We start from the raw sequence: 26,633 nt of genomic DNA on the forward strand, positions 1-26,633 counted from the left end.
TAAAGGAGTCTAACTAAAGACTATTCCCATATGGGAAGAGAACATGAGTATAATCCATAGGGTTTTGGTTTCAAAGAAATCAGTATTTCTGAGAGATAATTGTGTCTCCATTGCTATCTTGATTTAAAAAGGGGAAGCAGAACTCCTAGGAGCAACTAGCATCTAAAAGGGTGGGAGGAGATGGACCATCTAGATCATTCCATGATAAATGGTAAAGTAAATCAATAGAGGGTGGGTCATTAGACTGAATGACTATGACCACAGGGAAATCGTTACCATGGGCCAATACTTTTTTTTTTTAATCTTCTCTATACCTAGCAAGAATAGCTACTCATAAGAGTGAGGAACATGAGAAAAAGGAGACAAGGGAGCAAGATATGCAGGTAATGATGTAGACTTTTTAAAAAACCCCCAAAATTAGTATTTTAGAAACTTTAATTCTATAAGAAAATAAAAGACATTAAAAGGGATTAAATAAAAATCAAAAGAATGAATCAAAGAATAAAAGCTCAGAATAGACAAAAAGGGAATAAAATGAATTGAGAGAACAAGACAAGAAAATCATTTTTTTAAATGCCAAAAATGGAAAAAAAAAAACTCCAAAAATGAGAGACAGAAAGGGATTCTGATTAGTTATTAAATGAAAAAGCAAAAGACATTGAGTAGAAAACTACATAGTATTGTTTAAATTTATATCACATTTCCCTCCCCACATTATCTGCAATAAAATAATGCTGGCCTCTTTGATGTAGCTTGCACAAGACACTCCACCTCTTAACTCCACACATTTTCATTGGTAGACCCCTAAGCAGGGAATTCTCTCCTCTTTCTCATGTATTCCCTGATTTCCTTCAACTCTTGATTAAAATACCCCTTTCTACAAGAAGCCTATTCCAAGCCTTTTCGATTCTGGTTACTTTCTTGTGTTTAGTATTGTAAGAAGTTAAAATTAGCATGAGTACCCCAAACGGGCCACCCCTCCCCCAGGACGACTGCTCTCCCCAAAACCACCTTGGGTACACCATGCCCTGCACAGAGGCACCAGGTTTTCTCAGCCCAGTTCCTGGCTCCAGGCAATTCCTGCACAGAGTCTCTGTGCCCCAAGCCGGCCTTAGGCGTGGCCTGGGGGTGCCAACACATTAGCTTGGTGTAGGTGGGCATAGCCGACCTAAGGTTCTGGTGAGAGAGAAGGGTTTATTATTCGGAAGCCCAGACACAGAAAGGGGAGGCTGATAGAAGAGGGGAGTAGAGAAGGAAAGAGCAGCAGTGGCAGGGGAGCTGAGAAGGAAAGAGGCTACTGATGAGAAAAGAAGAAGGGGTTTCTAGTGAGTTGAATGAGGGTGGCTTTCAGCTAAGAGGGGACGTGGCAGGAGGAGTAGAGCAGTGAGAGGGGTTGGTAGGAGAAGAAGCGCAGGGGAGCTGGAGTGAAGGAGATATAGAGCAGAGGGGAGCAGGGGAGCAAACATAGGTGAGAGACGTGGGAGGAGATTTCACCGGGGCAGGGAGAAAGTTAAACAGTCAGGTTGTATATTTTGCTTTTCTGTATCCTTATCTCTAAGTTTATTCACCAAAATAAACCCTGATTTGCTGTTAAATTGAAGAGAGGTTTCTTGCTGTTCTGGGAGAAGCAGTTGGGGAGGGACAGTCCCTTACAGCTTGGCCCACACAGGGCTTAATGAACCTGGGGGATTTTTTAAACCCCCAGGAAGATAGGCCCTTACAGACTGGCTTAGGCAGCTAATAGCCTACAGATAAGCAGAGAGCTAGCAGCTTTCAGAAAGGGAGGCAGATAGCCAGTTATAATTTTTCAGATAGCCATCCAGGAGTTTACAGATTAGGAGCCAGTTAATAATTTTTTTTTTCAGTATCTACAATTTATCCTGTGTACATCTTGTTTGAATATAGTTGTCTTTTCCATCAGACTATGAGCTCTCAAGAGCAAAGACTTTATTTTCCCTTACTTTGTATTCTTAGAATTCAGAACAGTTCTTGGCACATAGTTATTGTTTAATATATGCTTGTTGACATTATTACATAGTCAGTGGCATATTGTCTCTCTTTGTAAAGTCCTTGAAGTTATAGAGTGTTTTCCCACCTTTCTTTGTAACCTTGGTATTTAGGACAGTACTCAACCTAACACATGATAGTTGTTTTTTTTTTTACTTGACTTGAAAAGAGATTGAAGTATTTAATAAGAAAAAAAATCATATACTCACTTACTTATAAGAAACACACCCAAAGAGCAAAGATGTACATGTGATACAAATTATTATATGCAACAAATTTAAAATGCACCAGGCAAATCTTTCCTTCCTCCTCCAAAGAAACAATTATAATCATGCTAATTATATATACATATATACATATGTTATGCACATAATATATATAACTATATACAAACATATATTTGCTATATGTGTGTATATAGCAATTATGTGTTTTAAGTGTATAGTTCTTAAATATTTAAATTTAGAATTGAACTGTTGCAGATAGCTTACCTAAAATGCCATGGGAATTTTTAAATAGATCTATTAAAATATACATATTTATCAGCACTATATATGCTGATTTTAAAAAAATGATTATGTATTAGGATACAGATATATTATAAATACATATACAATCAGAAATAATAATTAAATCTTTACAAACATACCCCCTGTGGTAAAAAATGCAAGCTTTTAACTAAAATTTAAAAGAGTTGGTTAACAATAACTGAAGGACGCCAGTTTTTGAAAGGCGGCCCTTTCGGGGAGGAGACCATGACAAAGAGCCGTGCACCTGCTGATACAGAGCACTCCACTTCCGGGTGCGAGCTTAAAGGCAAGGAGAGAATGGAAGTGGGCTCTCTCTCTCTCTTGCTCTCACTCTGCACACACATGCTGACTCAGGTTTGACGTCGTGCTCTGGTGATTGGCCCTGGTCCTCGGTAATAGCACATGCGTGACGTGGTTCTCAGCCTCAGAGGTGGACTTGGGATTTGGTGAGTTTTATAAGGAATATAGACTAAGCTTACATCTAAGACTATTTATTTGTATTTCTACTTTCCTATTTCTCTAATCAGCATCACCTTGTTTGTTGGCTAACTAATTCCCAAACAATAAAAGCTAAGTAATCAATCTCTAAGATAGATTTGTGGATATGTACATTGCTGAGTCTAAGAAGAGATGTAAAAGAATTATTTAGTACTGAAGAGAACAGAAAAAAAGATGCAATGTCTCCAGACAGAACCAGTTTTTGTTAGCCCCAGAAGATGACATGAAGATATATATGAAGGGAAGGGTGCTTGTCCCAGAAAGCACAATGAAATGAGATAGGAGTAAAAGATATGGATAGTGGCTGGATAGAGTTACAGTGACACTAGAAGAGAACATGGAGAAAAGGAAAGGAATTTTGACATTGACAAATTACAATTTTGAGTCATAAGGATAAATGGGACAGATGGTGGGAATTTCCTGGCAATGGTATAGGGAAAGAATCAGCTATCAGTTGAGACACACCCATCCCCAAGGAACCTGTGATGACTTAACATCAGAGAGCAGACACTGGTGTCAACTCTTACAGTTTGGCACTCCAGACACTGGTGAAGAGTATGGTTAGGCAGCAGGTTCTGTTCAGGAAACTTGGTCAAGTAATTATTTGGGGTTCCACATAAATTGAACTAATTTGTGATTCTAGTAACATGCCCTCATCCCAAAGCATACAGTATCTGGTCTCTGAGTTCTTGGCAGAGTCAATTTTCTCACACCTTTGTCACCTTAAGGCTCAAGGATATGTCTATTCATATTTTGAGTGGTTTTAGAAAGATAGTCAGATGTCCTTGTAGGTCTAAAAGAATTGCAATTTGTAGGACTTGATACTTTCTCACTACAATCTAAAAAAACCATGGGGCACATAGCCTTTTGCAGTTGCCATCATTAGCAGTGTCAAAGGGTGATTATGGTGGTGGTGGTGGTGGTGGTGGTAGTGGGTTGTTGTAAGAAGAAGAAAAGGAAAAAGTGGATACATTCACTAATGATGTTGAGCTTTGGCTAAGAGCAAGAGGACATTTGCAAACTGCTATCTTGGAAGCTTAGGGAGACAGGACTTTCCAGAGGAATGTTGAAATACATTAAAAGAGGGGGTGCCAAAGTGTTCTGATGCATTTACCCCTGCCACCTATAAACATAATCTCTTCCCCTTTCCTAAGTCCTAAATTATCACAATTTTTTCTTTAGTTTTGTTTTGTTTTAGTTTTGGGAGGGGGATTATACTTGAATATATATTGATGTTCTGTATAATAACCTCTCTTTTTCATTCCCAGATCCACTAGTCAAAAGCCTATTTATAATTATGCCATAGTGCATTTTTAAAAATCTTTTTACTTATAAAGGACATTTTTTGGAAAGCAAGGTAGTGTGTTCCTTTCGAATCTATCTAATAGTAACTTGTGGAGACAGTAGTAATATCTCTAGCAAGGGGTCAAGATAGCATATTTTTCATACCTATACCTGATGGGAATTCAATACATGTATACCCAGTATGATATAAAACTAGGTGAGGACAATATACATTATGTTGTTGGGGCTTTTTCCCCAGAAAATATCAGGGTTTTTTTCTTCATCTTTGTGATGTAACATATGGCTAAATTGCATCTATCTTCTTTTTGCAGTTATTGATTTCCATTATAAGATGCTGTAGGGTGTTTATGTGATGAGTTGCCCTATAAATGGTTTGGTAGTAAGACTTTGAAATGAAAAATATTCATCTGGAACTATAGTCCAGATGCTTCTTTGGAGTCATCTTGTTTAATGTTGTCAAAAGCTCTCTGTTTAACAAAAGAGAAAAGGAATTTTATTTTAATTGCTGTGATACCTTGTCCTAGAAAGCCAATATTAGGGAATTCTGATATTGCACCACAGATCATGTAATTGCCAAAAGATAAACTCATATGAGAGAATTTCCTAATACTAAAAACAACAAATTGTGCAATCAATATTTCAGATTAAATTCCCTTTAAGTACCATGAAATTTACATCAGTAGAGAATGTATTTACTAATGCCCAGAAGACATAAGCAGACTTTAGCATGTCTTACACTTTATTATTTTTGTAAGTTATTTGATAGCTTATGCCTAAACACATGAAAAATATCCAGGATTGGGACACCTCATAATTTAGAAGAAACCCTTCCTTACATATAAACAATGGACTCATTATGAAATATAGAAAGGGAAAATGTTTCTCAAAAAGAACCTAGTTACCACCATGGTAATAACAGAGATCAGCAGACCATAGTTACTTTAATGTTATTTCACTGTTTTTAAAATGTGAATGACTATCCTTGTTTTCCTTTTTCATGGTCCATCACACTGAAAAAAAGAATATACTGTGCTTTTGAGCTGTAATGGAAAGTCTTATTTCCCAAATAAATGTCAAAATTCTAGAAAGTCTTACCTATTTTGAGAAAATTGAGATCTTTTTTACTACTCAGAGCCAGGACATGGATTTACAGGGAGTGAGATATTACAGAACTTGTAGGAATGAAATAAGTGAAGAGTGGAAGAGGTTGTGGCCTAGTAAGTGTTATTGAGAACTTTTAGGATCATCCACATAATCAAAATGTCAATTTAGATGAATACCATCTAAATAGAATTGAAAGTGAAGAAATGACCACACAATGGAACAATGAACTAAAGTATTTGATAATAAATCATGTTGGATTATGACAATAAAGAAATTCACCATTAAATGGATAAAAATTCAATTTAAAAGAAATCATAAAGTAAAATATACCAAGCATAAATAATCATTGATGAATAAAGCATCATAGAATATTAGAACAAAGAGGAAATCCAGAGATTTATAAATGGTCCAGTCTTACTCTTCCTCATTTTACAAATGAGGAAACTGAGAGAATGCTTTAAACAACTTATACAGTCTCAGACAACCAGTAGCAAGGTCAGAACTAGAACTTATGTCTTCTGGTTCTTATCCCAGTGATTTTTTTAACCATATCATGAAAAACAAAACAACTTTAAACTACATCATAGAATCACATCAGGAATGGACCTTCTGTTTTATAGGAGAGTGTTTTTCCCCAGTGACTTTAGCCTCCTTGGGAGCTTAAAGGAAGCTATCACAAAAGCTTCAGCTAGGCCAGTACTAAATAGTTCAATAGGTATTTATGATAACACAATTTCACTCACACAATGGAAGGTCTAAGTCACAAAAGAGAATAGATGCAACTGAAAGGGAAAGGGGAGATTTACCAAGAGGAAAAGGGGAAATATCTAGGGCCTTAGATATGATGATCTTCAGGAGAGGTCAGGATGAGGGATGGAATTAAAATGTGGAAAGGCTGTCATTGGACATGGAAAAGCATCAAGTCCTCCACCTGTCTTCCTAGTTGATGTATTGGATGCCTTGGTCTCATTACCCCAACAACAGGATAGTTAACCCAAGCAAATGAGCATCATACTTTTCATGGAGAGGTAGTCACAGACAGGGACATATTATATATTGCCCAGAGAATTAAATAGGGAAGGTTATAAGGAGATGAATATTTTCAGAAAAAGTAAAACATAAGCATCATGTCTAGAACAGGGATTCCTGAATGAAGTAAATTCTGTGTCTCTCAAGCAGAGACACAGAAATAGAGATATAGAAAGACAGAGAAAGACTGACAGAAAGACAATCATAGTCACAAAGACAGAAACAGCAATCGACACAAAGAAAAGGATTTTGCATTATTAGTCTTGGAATACATATTCATTGGGTTAAAAAGTAAAATACAACATGATATTTTGAAAAGAAACCTGAATCACTCAATTTTTTCTACAAGCCTCCAATATCTATAGAATTTTCTTAATAACAACTTTTTGATGAAAGGAAAAGAAGTAGTCCATACCACAGTTGCACATCTAGTGTCAGAGCCAGAATTTCATCCCAAGTCTTTTAATGTGTTCTGGTTTTTTTTTCTACTACATGCTTTGAATATGGCTATTTTTCTCGAAAATTGTAGTTTCTTTTCACATGAAATAAAATCTACCATATATTAACAGTCTATGGCTTCCTGGCAGAGTTGACTTGATTGAGTGTGTATACTAATAGGAAACTTGGTTTTCAGTGGCAAAATGAGTTGTTTGGATTTAATATTGTTGGGGGTAGTATAACATTTGCTAGCAAGGCTTATATGAATATTAAATTTAAGGAAATAAAATTTGGGAGAGTATTATGGAATCCAGTGAGATGTGTACTGTTAAAAAGCAAAACATGAAGAAAACCTTCTGTAACATTCAAGAACAAAAATCCTGAAGAAAATAGTCCATGTTAAAAAGGAAAAAATCAAGGAATTATGAAATCATTAGACTGCAAAAATATTTGAGGTTATAGGAATCCTTCACCCGAATTGGTTTGAATAATGACAATTGATTCACTAGTCTTTCTAAGTGATGGAACTCTCTTCAGGAATTTATTTAAGAACTTACTCATAATTATTCAAACACTAAATAACGCAGGCTATTAGGTGGGATAGAGAACAAAGAGTGGTAGAGATGACAGGTCTCAACTAAGAGATTTTAAGGATAATGTAGTTGAACTCTCTCATTTTACAAATGAGGAAACTGAGGTACAAGAATGACCAAGCTTACCTAGGTAATAAGTAGAAGATTTGGAATTGAGACCTATACTATTTAACTCCAAATACAATCTACTTTCCATAATTCTATGTAGCCATTGTCATCTTCACAATTTTTTTCCAAAAAGTGAGTTATTCATTTGGAAAGATCAATAATTTTGAATGCCCATGCAACAATCGCAAAAATTAATCCATGTTCTAAAATAGCTTATGTATTGAACTTATTTGATAACCATTTGGGGATGAATCAGGAAAAAATTATTCACAAGAGATGATAATGAATACCTAGTTAAAAAGTCTATTGATAAAACACAGATAATGGATTCTTGTGTGTGAAAAAGATGTGACAATAATATTAAGATGGTTCAGGTAAAACCTGTACTTTACCTCCCAAAATTTTATAAACTCTAGTGGCTACATTATCCAGAAAAAATACAAGAATATAAAATGTTCTTTATGGCATGAAGTCTCATAATTTCATTGCCAAAGATAAGCAGTAGAAACAGAGTATACAAACGGTGTCTAAGGATCTCAGGTAATTTGAATATTTTTGTTTTGACTCTATTTGGATAAGAAGAGAAAAAGTATCATAATATCCAGTAGCCCAAAAGTAAATGGACTATTTACTTATACTTATTTGACACTTTACAACTTTTAAATAAAACTTACAAGTGCACTATGAGAAAAAAAAACAAACTTGGGATAACGGAAACTATTTGAATCTTATCTCAAAAACTGATAATTTTGTGATTATAAGAAAGTCATTTAATTTCTCTGAGCTTCAATCACTTTTTCTTTAAAAAAAATTATTTACACAAATGACCCAACAAGCTAGTGATTAAATATGCTATCCATAACTGTTAGATGTGATACCAATGTGTTAATATTATCATCATCCTGTCTATCACTTTTTCTTACTACCAAAAATTAGTGAGATGCACAATGACTTAGGCAGTGAAAGCACCTGCCAGGTCTGACAGAGTGCTTGAGCCGTGCCGCTGCTGCCCCCTCCTGCCAAGACCCACCGCAGCCGCCAGCACCCCCGACCTGTGGTAATCAATCGGACAAGTCAGAGGAGATGCAGCAAGACTCTATGGAGTGTGACACCCAGGCCCTGGAGAAGTATAACATAGAGAAGTACATAGCATCCTATATCAAGGCATTTGACAAGTATAACCCCACCTGGCACTGCATCTTGGGGAGAAACTTTGGCACCTACCTGATGCATGAGACAAAGCACTTCATCTACTTCTACCTGGGCCAGGCTGCCATTCTCCTGTTCAAGTCTGGTTAGAGCAAGGCCTGTGCCTCCTGCCCCAGAGCCATTTAATTCACAAGGACTGCAGCCTAAATTCCAAATACCAGAGACTGAACTAACTTTAACATCGCCATGGGAACACATCAAGCTTTAAGCCTTTATCGTGTTGTTGTACAAGCATCCTATGTACTAGTTTGTTGTGGTTATAAAACAATTAGCAAAAAAAAAAATAGTACAGTTAGTCTCTAGAAATACATTGGTTTCCAATCCTTAACTCTTTTATTCTAATATTCTAGTGATTAGATTCCCTGGGATTAGTTGAGGTGGCCTTAGTTAAAAGACACATATTATGTCATTGCCATAAAACTGAAGCTTTTCTAGAACATGTGAGAGAATGTAATCCTAGGCTGGAAGAAATAAGGGTCATCTCTATACTACAATGAGACATTGAGAATGGATTTATGTCCTCCTTACAGAATTGGTAAAAGAAGATGCTGACAGGAACCAACTGAGATTGTGTTTTATTTTTTCTTTCTTAATAAATTAGCATTTGTCTGTCCCCATCCCCAATTACGAGAAGATGAAAAAATAAACTCTCAAGAAATATGCACAATCAATGAAACAATTTCCCTCATTGTCTATATGCAAAAAATGGTTTTATCCTTTGGTAATTTAATTGCCATTACTCATTACAAAATATTCACTCTGGCAGGAAGATTACACTGTGCTTTATTACTGGTCCTCTGGAGTTATGGTTAGCCATTGCAGTGATTGGAGTTTTCAAGTCTTTTACTTGTCCTAGCTGTTTTTCTAATATGTTATAATTGCATAAATTTCCTTCATCCTCAGTTTTCTGCATCTATTGGCACAGCAAAATAAAATTGAGCCAAACCAAAGAAATTTGAACTCACCTGAGAAACACTCACTAGATTTAAATGTAGCTTAAAATTATCTATCAATTCAACATGTTACTGAAGACAACAGTGCTAAATAGATATTTGTTTAGTCTCACATAGATATGTCTTCGAGGAGCCAAAGCTCAAGAGAAATGGAAAAACAAAATAATTTATTCCTTCCTATTACAGGTTTTGGAAAGCCTCATCAAACACAGGCAGGATATTGGATACTTAGGCTAAGGGAAAGAAATGGTTTGGGGAAAAAAATTACCAGTATTCTTCTCTAGTAACTGGATTCCAGCTGTAGAAGCAAGCAAAGTACTGGCTGCGGACAGAGTTTATTTCCTCTAGTTGTCGCTATCTTCTCTCTTCATTTTCTGCCCCAAAATGTCTCAACAACTGAGCCCAAGAAGACAGACCCAAATTAAAGGAAAAGTTTATAGAGACGGTCTCAGGAAGAATGACAGGAAAAAGGGGAATCTGTGATACAAAGAAGAAAATTAATATCCTCTTCTCTTGACTGCTTGCCCTCCCTTGTTTTCTGCTTTCTACCTCTTTTTTATCAATCCTCATTTTAGATCCAAAATTAGAGGCAGCTAGGTGGCACAGTGGATAAAGCACTGGCCCTGGATTCAGGAGGACCTGAGATCAAATCTGAACTCAGACACTTGAAGCTTATTAGCTGTGTGGCCTTATGCAAGTCGTTTAGCTCTTCTTGCTCCACAAAAAAAAAAAAAAAAAAAAGGCAAAAATAATCCAAAAGAAAGAAAGTGGTGGTTCCCTACCCTTCTGAGAAGATAATAAGTATATGTAGTGTATGTAGGAAGTAATTAGTATATGTAGTAAAGTACAGTAAAAAGGCACTGACATCTACTATGTCACCTTAGTAAAAAAAATAATAAATTAAATTTCTCTGAATCTTGGTTTCACCTGTCACATGAGGAAGTTGGATTAGTTGGATTTTGAGATCTCTCCCAAGTCTATGAACTCCCATCAAAGGTAAAGAGAAATTGGAGTGATGCTGACGCAATTTTTAAACATTTTTTCAACACTTCTGAAAAATCTTTATCATTTACCTTTTAGTTATCACCTTTAATCTTTCTTCTTGGCATGAACAGAATGGCTCGGGCCAGACTTCATCAATACTTTACAAGTTTCCATTCTCAATTCAATTTCATATCAAGTACCAACTGTGTATCAAGAACTTTGCTGGACAGTGAGGATGCAAAGACAGAAATGAAATAGTCCCTGCCCTCTATAACCTAAAAATTCAAGGAGAGATAACATATACACCAATAACTATGTTATATGGAGTAAATACCAAGTAATGGGAAGGGGGAAGGGATGGAGAGTAATAAATACTGGAGTAATTATAGAAGGCTTTTTGAAAAAAGTAAAATCTGTATTATACTTTTAGGCGGAGAACTTCTTGGTGATGTACATCCATTCCAGAATTCACCAGTATCAGATGTTTAGAGATGATGGAAAGAAACCAGGAATTCTACAATGTAGATATGATAAGCAAGAGCATTTTAGAGTTGTGAGATAGTCTGCTAAATGCAAATATGAAGAATAGCAAGTAGACCAGTGTTGCTGGAACATATAATTTATTTCTGGAAGTAAAAATAAGATTGATCTAGAAGGATAATTTAGATACCAACAATGAAGGTCTTTAAATATTAAACCTCTGAATTGATATTTTATCCTAGAAGCACTAGTAACCACTGAAACTTCTTGAGCGAGATGATAGCATAGGCAGATTTGAACTTTGGGAATATGAATTTCACAATTAAATGCTTAGTACATCATGGATTGTAATGAGGAGTGATTGATAAAGAAGTAATTCAGGGGGACAGCTAGGTGGCGCAGTGGATAAAGCACCGGCCCTGGAGTCAGGAGTACCTGAGTTCAAATCTGGCCTCAGACAATTGACACTTACTAGCTGTGTGACCCTGGGCAAGTCAATTAACCCCCATTGCCCCGCAAAAAACAAACAAACCAAAAAAAAAAAAGAGAAAGAGAATAAGTAATTCAGGATGTTGATGCAATGGTTGAAGTGAGAGAGTCTGGTGTGGTGGTTATATGAGTGCAAAGGGTGATAGATTTGAGAGGTGTTATGGATGTTAGACCAAAAGAACTTGGCAACTTATTGAATATGGGACTAAGATAGGGGGAGTAATAAGTAGTACTCTCAGGTTCCAAATCTGTGAGATTTCCTACTTAACTATCAATTATTCTATATTACTTCAATAAAATTGAGCACAAGGAAAAAAAAGAAAATTAAATAAACAAACTATTAAGGCCACAAGTTAATGAGAACAGAACCTGTTTCCTTTTGCCTAGCAAGTCTTATCATTGCTTTTATAGACCATTAGAAAAGGAAAAATGAACCATTTTGAGGCAAGTCTCACTTCCATGAGTGACATATCAGCTTTTATTTTAATTTTATCTTTATTATTTGACATCTGTTCAACTCTAATCTGTCTAGGATCTTCCATCTACTTGACAGCAGTACCAAGATTGCAACTATATTATAATGCACTCACTTCCCCAGCCTAATTGTTTTCTTGGAGTTTCCCTAATCTGTTGTTTTCACCTCTTTACCCAGAGCACTGTCAAACTTTGGTCTAATAGTTATCAACATCTACAAAAATGTATTCCTACTATCATAAGAACAAAACTCATTTCATCTTAAATTAAGGTTCATTTCACAGTCTTACTTTTACCTGGATTGGCTATAAATATCTAGTGGACAGTTTGACAAGCCTAATTACTTTTAGTCTGGCTAGGAAGAAAGAGATAGAGATATGATACTAATTGGAAGAACTTGATGGTAAAAATTGAGGGATGGAAAGAGAATCATGAGGCATATGATATTTAACAGAAGAAACCTGAAGATAGAAGACATGAATTAGAGTGTTGTATTTTCCATAATTAATAGCTCTGTCACCATGAACAAACTACTTCACCTCTCAGCTTCATTTTCCACATTCATAAAATGCAAATATTAATACTCACACAAACTACCTCATAAGCTTATTGATAGTAAAATGCTTCAGAAGCTTTAAAATATTCTATGATATGAGCTATTGTTACTGTCAATCAAGATTATTTGTAAAGCCTAAATTGAATTGGAAAATGTTGATTGGAATGTCCAGGTAGACTGATTCAGTGTTTTCAGTGTTGAAAAGGAAATTATCAGTGAACCTGAAGTAGTAATACAGTTAGTCTTATGGGCTAAGAGATCAATAAGGAAACAATCTTTTCAGCTGACATATGATGTGATGTTAAGCTAAAACCAGTTTTAGGTGAGATATAGAAAAAAAATGTAACGATATTAGCATAACCAAGCCTAACCACACCAAAATCTGTCTTAACTGTGCTACTTCTTCAACTTTTTTTCTAACAGGGAATAGGATAGGAAAAAAAAATGGGGGAGGGAGTAACAGTGTTAAATAAAGAGGAGGCAAGAGGTATGGGGGCCAATTTTTCATTGGGGAGTGCTAGCTAAGTGACTCCCCGCAATATTGGGGCAAGGAAGGAGACCGGCAGCCTCCCTCAAAACAGAACAAGATTTATTTTAACAAGAAGAAACTTAAAAAAAAAAAAACACAAACAGGATCAGTAGAATCAAGGGAAAGGAAATAAAATGGGGAAAGGGAAATTATAATACCTGAAAAAATACCACCGCCCAGCAATCAGCTGAAAATAAGCAGCAGAATGCCTGTTGCTTTCCAGCTTCCACCTAGAATGCCCAATTCTCCTCCCCCAAACCTAGAAACACCCACACAGCCCCAGCCAATGGGATGGCTGCTCTGACAGTCACATGACTGCCTTCACTAGGCTTCCAATCATTATAATTTTGCCAGGCCCATGTAGGCATAGGCAAGTGGTGATGATGTGACGTGCCAGAGACCTGGCAAAGGCTACAACCAGTGGGTGGAGCACCATGCGGTTTGTGGAGCCCCAGGCCAGTGCACAGCCGAGGCATAAAAACCTCAAATAACAATTAATTCTTTATAGAGGAAAAGAGAAATATGAAAGTTACAAAGGGCTAGTAAATTTTAGAGGAAGTAGCACTCTCTAAGAAGCAGGTAAAGGGGGGCAGCTAGGTGGTGAAGTGGATAAAGCACTGGCCCTAGATTCAGGAGGACCTGCGTTGAAATCCAATCTCAGGCAATTGACATGTACTAGCTGTGTGACACTGAACAAGTCACAACTGTCATTGCCCCACCAAAAAAAAAATGGTAAAGGGATTTTTAAAAGACCCTTTATTATCCCAATAAAGTAATGGATATTTGAGATGAATTAAACTGAAGATGGGGCCAAAATGATCAGGAAGATTGCATGTGCCAGTGGTTTCAAGTTAAAATTATATGTTTATTTTAAGCTAATTGTACTCTTCTATTTATACTAGTAGTGTTTAAATCTGTTTCTCTCCACAGAATTTTAAATCTGATTACACATATAATGACTAAAAAATGCACAAAAATGAAAGAAGATTAAATGAAATTTCTATGGGGACTGAAAATATCACCAAACCCATGGTTTGGGTTTGAGAACCTTAGTCTAAGCAAAGTAAATTAACAAAGAAGTACAGGCTGTTTGCCAGTACCATTGACAGTGGTGGTTCAATTGAATATCTAATCACCTTCTAGTTCAGATCTATTGAAAGAAGTTTCTGATTTATGTAGATAGCACAGCCAGCAAGAAAATTAGATTGAAGAATTAGCTTGAAAAATCAGATGCATCAGAAATAATTGGAGAAAGTCAACATTTGTTAAGAAACAACGTCTCCTCCTATAAGGTAACACAATGAGTCCTTAACACATTAGAGTTCGATTTAAAAAGATGAATGAAATTTCTTTAAAAATCAATAAGCTTTCCTCCTGGATTTGTCAGGTAACTGGAAAGGGGGAAAGAGGAAATGTCAAGGCAAAAATAGAAAGCAGAGGAAACAGCCAAACAGCATCATGGTATGCATAGTCCATTATGCTTTGTTACAAAAGGTAATTGTATCAAAACAGCAGAATGGACTTTTGTTAGCCATAGGATTAAAGGAAAATAAAGCAGTTTTCATGGATAAACTAAAAGGAGGAAACACAAGAGAGAAAACAGGGACATTCATAATTCTGGATGGAACTGAAGCATCTACAATGAGTCTAAGATAATTGAGATTCTGAACTGCATGAGTAAATCTGTTTTTAATGGAGAAAAAAAAAGAAAGGCGGCTTGGAAAATTGGTGTGTTAATACTAACCTGATAAAAATAGAAAAGAGTTTTCTATAAAGTTTTGGGGATTTTTAAAATAGGCTAGTTTAACTTCTAAACATTACATTATTGGGAACAATTATATCTGGAAAATGAAAGAAGTTCAATAACACAGGGTATTTTTAAGACTGTTAATTCATAATTACCAATTTTCCTCAGTTCAGTTTAAAACTGGATGCCTTTAAAAAGAGAAATGTATTCAGTCTCCCAGTTGATTCCTACTTTCTTATATGGCTAAATAGAACTTCATATATTAAAATGAAAATGACTTAACATTTTAAAGACTGACAATTGCTATTGTTAAATTCTTTCAGTTGTGTCCAACTCTTCATGAGCCCATTTGGGGTTTTCTTGGTAAAGATACTGAAGTGGTTTGTCATTTCCTGCTCCAGCTCATTTTACAGATGAGGAACTGAGACAAACAGGGTTAAGTGACTTGTGTCACACAGCTAAATATGGTCTGAGTCTGGATTTGAACATGAGTCTTCCTAATCCCAAGCCCAGTGCTATGTACACTATGGCACCTAGCTGCCTCTGGAAAAAAAAAATAGTATAAGTAAATAAAAAATAACTATATTATTGATGCTTATTATAAGTGTATCATATAGACAGTATACTAAAAAGAAGCCATGTGTGGTGCAGCAGCAAGAATATTATATTTGGAATGTAGAAACCTATATACAAATATATTTTCTGCCATTAGATAATTATTTATTCATGGGATATTTACCTTCAGAAACTTAGTTGGTTTGTATGTTATTTTTAAATGTGGATAGTAATACCTATCTTAAAGATTTTTTTCCCAAGGAAAAACTTTATATACCTTAGTTGTATACACATAAAAGTTATATTATTGTTGCAACAATATCTTACCTTATCCCATAGGACATTTTAAAGAACTACATGAAATTAAGAATTTCCAGTCTGAGTCACATTTTAAGGAAAATTCTGAAAATAAAGTCACTAATATGAGGTAATAATGTCAACCTATGGACTTGACAGTACTCATAGTAATATGCATATACTATATGCATACATACATAGAGAACTATGTACATAATACAAGATAATAAGATTTTTGGTTTATAATTGAAGGAGATCTTAGCTTAGTGCTGCAGTTTGTGTGATGGGGAGGAATCAGAGAAAATATATTGAGATGGGATAGAATCCTAACAAATATTCATGGTACTATCATGTGGAAGTATATGGAAGGCAATAGAAAATTAGTTTCAAGATCTGGTATCCCTGCAACTAAATTAATGAATCAATCAATGGACATGATAAATACTAAATTGTAAACAAAATGATGTCCTATGATCACTTGACAACATATGAACTTCTTTGATTGGGTCAAGAAAGAAAACATTGTGATTTCTATAGAGTACTGGTCATACCTCTGGAAATCATCTATAGAAACTGCAGTGAATCAAGAAGTGAACATGTCTAGTGGTGGGAGATTTCTAGTTCAAAAGTTTCCCATTTGAAAATTAGAATCAAACTCCTGAGAGAGAAAGGGAGTTTCTCTTTTTCTTTCCTTCTATCTCATTTTGAATATGTCATTGGAGACATTAGAAAAGTAAAAGAAAAGACTTCTAGTTAAAAGCAGAGACATACTCAGATTAAATAGAAGGTCACCTGAGAAAAGAGACATAGTTAATGTTACAAATTCATGAGCTGTTAAGGTCTATCAAAGCACTACACCTAAATGTAAAGAGAATTTCATTTATATTTTATCGAGAGAAAAAACTTCCAATAACAAGAGGTTGTAAATCATCCCTTTACCACATGTGCTCTTTAACCTTGTGAATAAAGAACCTACTCTCTCTATGACTCCCCCAAATATATATATGTGTGAAGATAGCAGCCCAGAATATTTTTGTGGGGGAATTTTTTTTGTAACTACAATTCTTGTTGTTTTACTTTCTCTAAACTTTAACTAAAGAGTAGTTAGCATTAATGGAACCCACACTGGTGGCACTTGGGGAAAATGTTATTAAAAATCCAGTGAATCAGGTTTACCTCTAAATCCATGAGAGCTAGTAGTTGTTTTCCAGGCACCCCAACCTATTAGTGGAAGAGTAGTTTGAGTTCCCCAAAAGGAGTTGCTACATTAGTAAATGCTTACTGGATAAAACCTATGTGCATACAAGCAGGATGAACATTAAAGAAAACCAAAGAGGACTTGAATTTGGATGGGCATCTTTTGGAATAATTGGAGAAATATAAAAAAACATGAGCATTTCCCTCTATCCAGTAAAGGTAAATGGTAAGAGTGAAAGAATCTTCTATCATGAGGAATTTCTTTCCATCCCAAAAGGTTAGTTTATAACAGACACAAAGTGAAAATTTTTATGTAACTGAAAAGAGAGAGTTGTAGGTAAAGCTGTTAGCCTCTATATGTACTCATAAGTCATGCTTAATTTTATGTAAAAGGGACAGAGATCTAGGAATAATGTGGGAAATGAAAGTCAAACATCCCTAGTTCTTCCAACTCCTCTTCCATTTTTGCAGTGACTCATTGGAACTTATTGAACCTTCATAGTAAATTGCATGACTTCCTGGGGGCATGATAAATTTGAAAAAAATATTTACTCACCTCAATATAAATATTAGGGGAGCCTAGGAAAGTACTAAAGATAAATTGGTAGAGCTGGGAATATAAATTTGAATATAATGGCACATGGGTAGTTATTAATTTTGTCTGCCAAAAGAACTTCAAGTGTGTTGATTAGCCCAAGGGATGTTGGCTGGGAGCAGACCAGCACTAGAAGATATCCCTAAGATGCGGCATAAACAGCTCTATAGAGAAATACAACCAGGCAGTTTTATTTAATACCTGCTAAAGGTAAGGAGTTTTGCTAAGTTCTGGGAATATAAGGAAAAAGTAACAACTCCAGAGAAAGAGAGGGACAGTCCATATAGAAATAGAGTGGAACAATATTTGAGGCCGAGCAGGCCCTGGGGCACAGCACCTTGGCCTTTGTTTCTTCTGGAATATAACACTAGGGAAAAATAATAATCCAAGAAGTATTCACTCTCCCATTACTATCGTGTAACTTCTAAATGTACCAGGCAACTCTCTAAGATCATGGGTGGTAGGATGGTTACTGATTTAAAGGAGATTCCATACCAGAAGTTACCTTCACTAGGAAATGTTCAGATTTTTAATTGCTTTTTTTTTCTTAAAAGAAAATTTACTATTTGATTAATGGCTCCTGATTTGTTGATAGAAATAGAACTAGTAGGGAGTGTGAACCATGTTTGTATAATTGAATAACCAAAGCACTGCAAGTTGAACCTGAGATATAAATGTATTCCAAAGCCATGTGTGATTCATGTTATAATAATATGATGACCAGCAAGAATTGACATAATCAGGTCATGAACAAATCCAACCATGGCATACTTTCTAAATATACTACACATTTAGGAGCAAAAAAGAAAATTTCACTAAATTGCTAAAATTTTGTTCAAAACAAATTTATTTCCTAAAACATCATACATCTATATTTTTCAATGTTATTCCCAACCATATATTTTATCACCAAAATGGAAAATTAATTGTAGGGTTGTGAATGCATAATTAGTTTTCAATATATAAAAAGGAGGATAAAATAAAAAATTACCTAATATAGTTAATAATCCCTAAAGTTATAGCACCTCTTCATTATTAGAATAAATGTATTTTAATGATAGCTCCATATTTCCTTCAAATTACCCATCAAACTAAGTGTATTAGAAAACAAAACCAAAAACATTTAGCCATTGTGATTCATTGAGACACCAAGAAACAATTTTAAAAGTCAAAAGAATGAAAATAATAGAAGAAAATATAAAACATCTCATTGGGGAAAAAATTGCTTTGATTGAGAAAACTGAAAAGAGACAATTTAAGAATTATTGGATTACCTGAAACCTATCATCAAAGAAAGACCCTTGTCATTGTTGCTGTTCAAGAAAGGACTTCAGTGTCCAGTAACTTATCTTGACAAGTTATCTTCAGAATCTTCCTAAGAAAATTCAAATTCAAGTGATTCAGTTTCCAGGCATGTCATTGGAAGATTGTGCAGATTTCACAGGCATACAACAATGAGGTCATTACAATGGCTCAATACACCTTCAGTTTGGTAAGCAGTAAAATGGTCTTCTCTCCCACACTTTCCTTCAGAGCTTCCCAAACACTGAGTTAAATCTGGTAATGTGTGTGCCAACATTATCTTACATATGTGCATACTTGGAAAGTATACTACCTAGGTATTTGATCTTGTCTACAACATTCAACATTTCCCTATTTGTTATAACTATTGGTTCCATGTATGAATAGTGTGGTGCTAGCTGGAGAAGAACATCTGTTTTCTTGGTGTTGTTACACCAAAATTAGCACAAGCACCAGAGAATTGACCAAAACATTATTGCATCTTAGCCTCAGAGCCTATATTGAGTGTACAATCTACAAACAAAAAATCATGTGCCAGTTCTCCTTCTACTTTATTCTTGGCTTATAGCCTTTTCAAGTTAAATAATTTGTCAGTGCAGTAGCTGACCTTGATGTTATTTTCATCCTTATTGAAGGCATATAATTTGATGAAAACATCATACTAAAAATCATGGGAGCAAGCACAAATCCATGCTTCACTGATGACAAGAGAATCACTGTTTCATGTGTGACTAGAAAAGTACAAGACCATCATGCATTATCTAGAACCTATGCAAGGACCAGTATCATATCCATTGAGTCACTGAGCTAACAAAGAAAGAACTTAAACAACACAGATCAAGAAATTGTCAAGGAAAACTGCCCTGATATTCTCAAAATAGAGGGCAAAATAGAACTTGAAGCAATCAACACCTGAAGGAGATTAAAAAATAAAAAGTCCCAGAAATATTAGAGCTAAATTCTACAGCACCCACCAAGGCAAAAAGAAAACACTTCAAGCATCAAGAAAGAAATGATTCAAATAGTACAAAGCCATGGATGGAATTATACAAAATTTAGCTGCTACATCATTAAAGGAGCAGGAGGTTAGGAATATGATATTCCAGAAGGAAAAATAGCTGGAATTACAACCAAGAATAACCTACCCAGAAAAACTGAGTATAATCCGCCAAACATATATATATATATATATATATATATATATATATATATATATATTTAAAGAAATATAGGACTCTCAAGAATTCCTGATGATAAGACTGGAGCTGAATAGGCTATTTGACTTTCAAATGCAAGATTCAAGAGAAGCATCAAAAGTTAATCAAGAAAGAGAAATCATAGGGGCAGCTAGGTGGCACAGAGGCTAGAGCATTGGCCCTGGATTCAGGAGGATCTGAGTTCAAATCCAACCTCAGACACTTGACACTTACTAACTGTGTGACCCTGGGCAAGTCACTTAACCCCAATTGCCTCACCAAAAGAGAGAGAGAGAGAGAGAAATCATAAGGGACTCCATTTGGTTAAATTGTTTACCTTTCTATATGGGAAGATGATATACATATTTTCTAAGAACTTTATCAAGAACTATGGAGTCTGAATACAGATTGAAGCATACTATTTTCACTTTTGTTGTTGCTTTTTTATTGGTTTTTCTTCTTTCCTGTTTTTTTTTCCTTTTTGTTCTGATTCTTCTCTCACAACTTGATCAATAAGGAAATATGTTTTAAATGACTGTAATGTATAACCTATATCAGATTGCTTACTGGCTTCAGGAGGGGGGAGGGAAGGGAAGGTGGGAGAAAAAATTTGGAACTCAAAATTTTAAAAAAATTAATGTTGAAAACAATCTTTACATCTAACTATAAAGATAAAATAAAATATTATTTTAAAAAATAACTATCATTATTAGCATAGTTAGAAGAATTTTAAATAGTATGATGTGGGGAAAAATAGATAGTAAAAAAAAAGGAATGCATTGGAAGAAAGGAGAGGGAGAGAAAGAATTAGAAAATTTATCTCACATAAAAGAGGTGCTAAAAAAAGAGCTTTTCCAATGGAGAGGGAAAATAGTGGGGGGTTGAAGGGAGTTAGGCAATGCTTCAAGCTTACATCTAAATTGTTCCAAAAAGAGAATTCAAAAAAATTTAATAGAAATCTATATTACCCAACAGAGAATCAGAAGGGGAAGAAGATAAAAGAAAGCAGTGATGATAAAAGGGAGGTCAGATAAAAGAAGTAAAACAGACTTTAAAAGAGGGTCAAAATAATAAAAGAGAGAGTAGCATAAACAGAAGACACTATGATAGAGGGAAATGTACAGTTAGTATTATTCATAACTGTGAATGCAAATGGGATGAACTCACCCATGAAACAGAAACATACTGCAGAATGGATTAGAAACCAGAAACCTAAAATACATTCTTTTTTTTTAAACAAGATATACACTTGAAACAGAGAGCCACGCAGAGTTAAAATAAAGTAATTCAGTTCCAGAATACTATATTCTTCAGATGCGGTTAAAAAAAAAAAAACAGCTATAGAAATCATGATCTCAGGCAAAATAAAGGAAAAAAAAGTCTAATTAAAAGGGATGATCAGGGAAACGTTGTTTCTCTAAAAAAAGAACCATGGACAATGAAGTAGTAAGTGACATGCCCAGGGTCACACAGCTAGTAAGTGTCAAATGTCTGAGGCCTGATTTGAACTCAGGTCCTCCTGAATCCAGGGCTGGTGCTTTATCCACTGTGCCACCTAGCTATCCCACAAAAGCATGTATGAAAAAAATTAATAAACATTTTTATTTAAAGTTTTGAGTTTGAAATTCTATCCCTCCATCCTTCTCCTCCCTCCTACCTCCCTGAGGTAGTAAGCAATTAGATATAGGTTACATAGGTACAATTATGGAAAACATTGTCATATTAGTAATTTTATATGACTCAAATAAAAGGAAAAAAAGAAAGAGAAAAATATGTGTCAGTCTGTTTAATCAACATCAGTTCTGTCTTTGGAGGTAGATAGTATGCTTCATCATTAGTCCTTTGCGATTGTCTTGGATAATTATATTGCGGAGAATAGTTAAGTCATTCACAGTTATTAATAAAAAAAATATTGTCATCAACGTGCATAACATTCTCCTGGTTCTGGCCAGTTCACTATACATTAGTTCATATAAGTCTTTCCAGGACTTTCCAAAATGATCTTTTTTTTCCATTTCTTATTCCATAATAATATTCCATTACAATCATATACCACATCTTGTTTAGCCATTCCCCAATTGATGGGAATCCCCTTATTTCCAATTCTTAGCCACTACAAAAAGAGCTGCTATAAATATTTTTGTCCAAATAGGTATTTTTATTCTTTTTTGGATGTATTTGGGATATAAACCTGGCAGTGGTATTGCTGAATCAAAGGGTATACACATTTTTATATCCCTTTGAGCATAGTTCAGAACTGCTCTCCAGAACTGTTGGATAAGTTCACACCACCAACAGTAGATTAGTGTCGCAGTTTTCCCATATCCCCTCTAACATCCAACATTTTCCTTGTTTGTTATATTTGCCACTCTGACAGGAGTAAGGTAGTATATCAGAGTTGTTTTTATAACTATAGATAGCTTTGTTTTTGTCTGAAAACTTCCTGTTCATATCCTTTGACTCTTTGTCAGTTGGGGAATGACATATTTTTTATGAATTTTACTCGCTTCTCTATAAATTTAAGAAATAAGACCTTTATTAGAGATACTTGTAAAAAATCATTTCCCACTTTTCTGCTTTCCTTATAGTTTTGGTTGCATTGTGTTTTTTTTTCCGTGCAAAAACTTTTTTGTTTTATATAATCAAAAGTATCTATTTTACATTTTATAATGCTCTTTGGTCCTAAATTATTTCCCTATTCATAAATCTGACAAATAAACTATTGCATGTTCTCTTAATTTGCTTATGGCATCAACCTTTATGTGTAAATTGTTTCCCTATTTTGACTTTATCTTAGTATATGGTGGGAAATGTGGGAGATATACCTAGTTCTGCCATACTGTTTTCCAGTTTTCCCGGGAGTTTTTGTTAAATAATGATTTTGTTTTGATCTAAAAGCTTAGATCTTTGGGTTAATCATATATTAGATTATTATAGTGATTTAATATATTGTAAGTCATATCTATTCTATCCCACCTGTCCACCACTCTATTTCTTAGCCAGTACTATATTGTTTTGATAATTACAACTTTACGGTTTGAGATCTGGTATGACTAGACCACCTTATTTCACTTTTTTTTCAGTGATTCCCTTGAGATTTTGTTCTTCCAGATGAATTTTATTATTATTATTTTTCAAAATCTAAAAAATATTTTTGATAGTTTGGCATAACACTATATATATTAATTTAGGTACGATTGTCATTTTTAGTATATTGGCTCAGCCTACCCATGAGCAATTAATATTTTTTCCAGTTGTTTAGATCTGACTTTATTTGGCTGAGAAGTGTTTTAAGTATGTTCTATTGTCTACATTTATTTTAAGTGGAATTTCTCTTTATATGTTGCTGCAAAAAAAATTAATTTGTTAATATATAGAAATGCTGATGCTTAATGTGAGTTTATTTTGTATCCTTAAACTTTGCTAAAGTTCTTAATAATTTCAAGTAGTTTTTACTTGATTCGCTATGATGTTTCTAAATATAAAATTGCATCATCTTCAAGGAGAGACAGTTTTGTTTCCCCATTTTCCTATTGTAATTCCTTCAATTTATTTTTCTTTTCATTGCTAGAGCTAACATCTCTACTACAACATTAAATAATAGAAGTGATAAAGGGCATCTTTGTTTCACTCCTAATTGAGAAGGCTTCTAAATTATCCCCATTATAGATAATGTTTGCTGATGTTTTTGGATAAATATTACTTATAATTTTAAGGTAAGCTCCTTTTATTCCTATGCTGACTACTGTTTTTTTTTGTTTGTTTGTTTTTTGGTTTTTGTTTTTTTTTTTTTTTTAGTGAGGCAATTGGGGTTAAGTGACTTGCCTAGGGTCACACAGCTAGTAAGTGTTAAGTGTCTGAGGTCGGATTTGAACTCAGGTACTCCTGACTCCAGGGCCGGTGCTCTATCCACTGCGCCATCTAGCTGCCCCTGACTACTGTTTTTAATAGGAATGTATACTGTACTTTGTTAAGGACTTTTTTTTTGCATCTATTGAGATAATCATCTGATTTCTGTTGGTTTTATTATTGATATGGTCAATTATGCTGATAGTTTTCCTAATATTCAACCAGCCCTGCTTTCCCAGTATAAATTCTACTTGATATGATCCTTGTGAGAAATTGATGTAATCACTTTGATAGAATTTGTTTACATTTTTTTACATCGATATTCATAAGGGAGATTGGTCTATAATTGTCTTTCTCTGTTTTGGCGCTTCATGGTTTGTGTTGTAAAAGGAATTTAGTAGGACTCCTTCTTCACCTATTTTCCCAAATGGTTTATGCAGTATTGAGATTAATTGTTCTTTCAATGTTTGGTTGAATTCACTTGTGAATACATCTGCTCCTGGGGATTTTTTCTTAGGAACTCCATTGATGGATAATTTAATTTCTTTTTCTAAATTTGGGTTATTTAAGCATTTTATTTTTTCTTTTAATTTGAACATTTTATGTTTTTGTAGGTATTTAACTTAGATTATCAAATATATTGGCATATAATTTGGCAAAATAGCCCATAATAGTTGGTTTAATTTTGTCTTCACTCATGGTGAGTTTACCCCTTTCATTTCTGAAACTAGTAATTTGGTTTTCTTTTTTTCCTTTTTAAATCAAATTAAACAATAATTTATCTATTTTAGTGTTTTTTTCATAAAATCAGTTTCTAGTTTTATTTATTTGTTCAGTGGTTTTCTTACTTTCAATTTTATTAATTTCTCCTTTGATTTTCAGGATTTCCAAATTGGTGTTTAATTGGGAATTTTTAATTTGTTGATTTTCTTGGGGTGTTTTTAGTTGTATACCTAATTCATAGATCTGCTTTTTCTCTATTTTATTGATGTAAGCAATTAAAAATATACTTTTCCCCCTTAGTTTCGCTTTGGCAATATCCCACAAATTTTGATGTGTTGTCTCATCATTGTCATTTCCTTTAATGAAATCATCAATTCTTTCTATGTTGTGTTCTTTGATCCACTTATTTTCTTTAGGATCAGATTATTTAATTTCCAATTAATTTTTAATCTTCCTTTCCATTGTCCATTATTGAATGTCATTTTTGTTGCATTATAATGTGATAATTATGTTTTTACTATTTCTGCTTTTTTGTATTTGGTTTTGAACTTTTTATGTTCTAATACATGGTCAATTTTTTTGTAGATGCCATGTATTACATATATTCCTTTCTATTCCCATTCAATTTTCTCCAGAGAGCTATCACATCTAACTTTTCCAGAATTTCCCTAACTTCTTTATTGTTTATTTTTGGTTAGATTTGTCTAGCTCTGATAGGGGAAGGTTAAAGTCCCCCACTAGTATAGTTTTATTATCTATTTCCTCTTGGAACTCAATCAACATTTCCTTCAAAAATTTAGATGCTATACCAACTGGTGCATATATGTTAAGTACTGATATGACTTCATTGTCTATGGTACTTTTCAGCAAGATATAGTTTCCTTATTTATCTCCTTTAATTAAATCTATTTTTGCTTTTACTTCCTCTGAATCATGATTGCTATGCTCTGCTTTCTTTGCTTCAGCTGAAGCATAATAGATTGTGTTACAGCCCCTTATCTTTACCCTGTGTGTATCTTTACCCTCTGCTTCAAATGTCTCTCTTATAAATGACATATTGTAGGATTTGGACTTTTAACTCATTCTGCTTTTTGCCTCAGTTTAATGGGTGCATTCAACCCATTGACATTCATAGTTAAGATAACTAAGTGTGAGGCAGCTAGGTGGTGCAGTGGAGTCAGGAAGACCTGAGTTCAAGTCTGGCCTCAGACACTTGCCAACTTACTAGCTGTGTGACCCTGGGCAAGTCACTTAACCCCAATTGCCTCACCAAAAACAAAAAAAGATAACTGTGTATTTCCATACATGTTATGTCATATTTTTTATCTCCCCCTTTCTTAACCCTCAACCTTTCCCTCCTCACAAATGTTTTACTTCTGATCACTTCTTTCCCCAATATACCCTCGCTTTTATCATTTCTCCCCATCCCCTTCTATTCTTCCTGTCCTTTTTTTTACTTTCCTTATAGGGTAAGATAGATTTTTATATCCCACTGTGTATATATTATTCACTCTTTAAGCCAGTTTTGAAGAAATTAAGGTTTAAGCTTTGCCTACCACCACAACTACCATGTTCCCATCCATCATAATATTTCTTTCATACATCTTTAATGTGGAACAATTACCTCATTCAATTTCCCTCTTCCTTCTATGTAATTTCTTTCTCACTCCTTTATTTTGTTTTTTGTTTTTTTTTTTTTTGGGGGGGATATCATGCATTACTCTCATTTCTTTTCCAAATTTTTCCTCTACTTCTCTAATTTGCTTTTTTAAATATTTTTTTAACTCTTCCAGGAATCCTTTTGGGGCCTGAGACCAAATTACATTTTTCTTTGAAGCTTCACCTGTAGCTATTTGAAACTATTGTCCTCCTCTAAGTTTATGCCT

The 26,633-nt window shown here is 34.5% G+C and overlaps 1 protein-coding gene across 1 annotated transcript; it reads left to right on the forward strand.

Annotated features, from left to right (window-relative positions):
- Positions 1-2,762: 2,762 nt before the first annotated feature.
- LOC122749146 (dynein light chain 1, cytoplasmic-like) lies at positions 2,763-8,911 on the forward strand. The gene is made up of 3 exons (XM_043995354.1): positions 2,763-2,809; positions 4,865-4,892; positions 8,687-8,911. The coding sequence occupies exons 1-3, from the start codon at positions 2,763-2,765 to the stop codon at positions 8,909-8,911; spliced, it is 300 nt and encodes a 99-aa protein (XP_043851289.1).
- Positions 8,912-26,633: the final 17,722 nt, after the last annotated feature.

Source organism: Dromiciops gliroides, chromosome 1 (genome assembly GCF_019393635.1).
Source record: "Dromiciops gliroides isolate mDroGli1 chromosome 1, mDroGli1.pri, whole genome shotgun sequence".
NCBI classification, from domain to species: domain Eukaryota; kingdom Metazoa; phylum Chordata; class Mammalia; order Microbiotheria; family Microbiotheriidae; genus Dromiciops; species Dromiciops gliroides.

Coding starts and splice junctions, on each gene's coding strand:
- LOC122749146 (XM_043995354.1), top strand. CDS start 2,763: ATGACAAAGAGCCGTGCACCTGCTGATACAGAGCACTCCACTTCCGG. Junction 2,810..4,864: donor ACAGAGCACTCCACTTCCGG/GTGCGAGCTTAA, acceptor ACCTTGTCCTAG/AAAGCCAATATTAGGGAATT. Junction 4,893..8,686: donor TATTAGGGAATTCTGATATT/GCACCACAGATC, acceptor CAATCGGACAAG/TCAGAGGAGATGCAGCAAGA.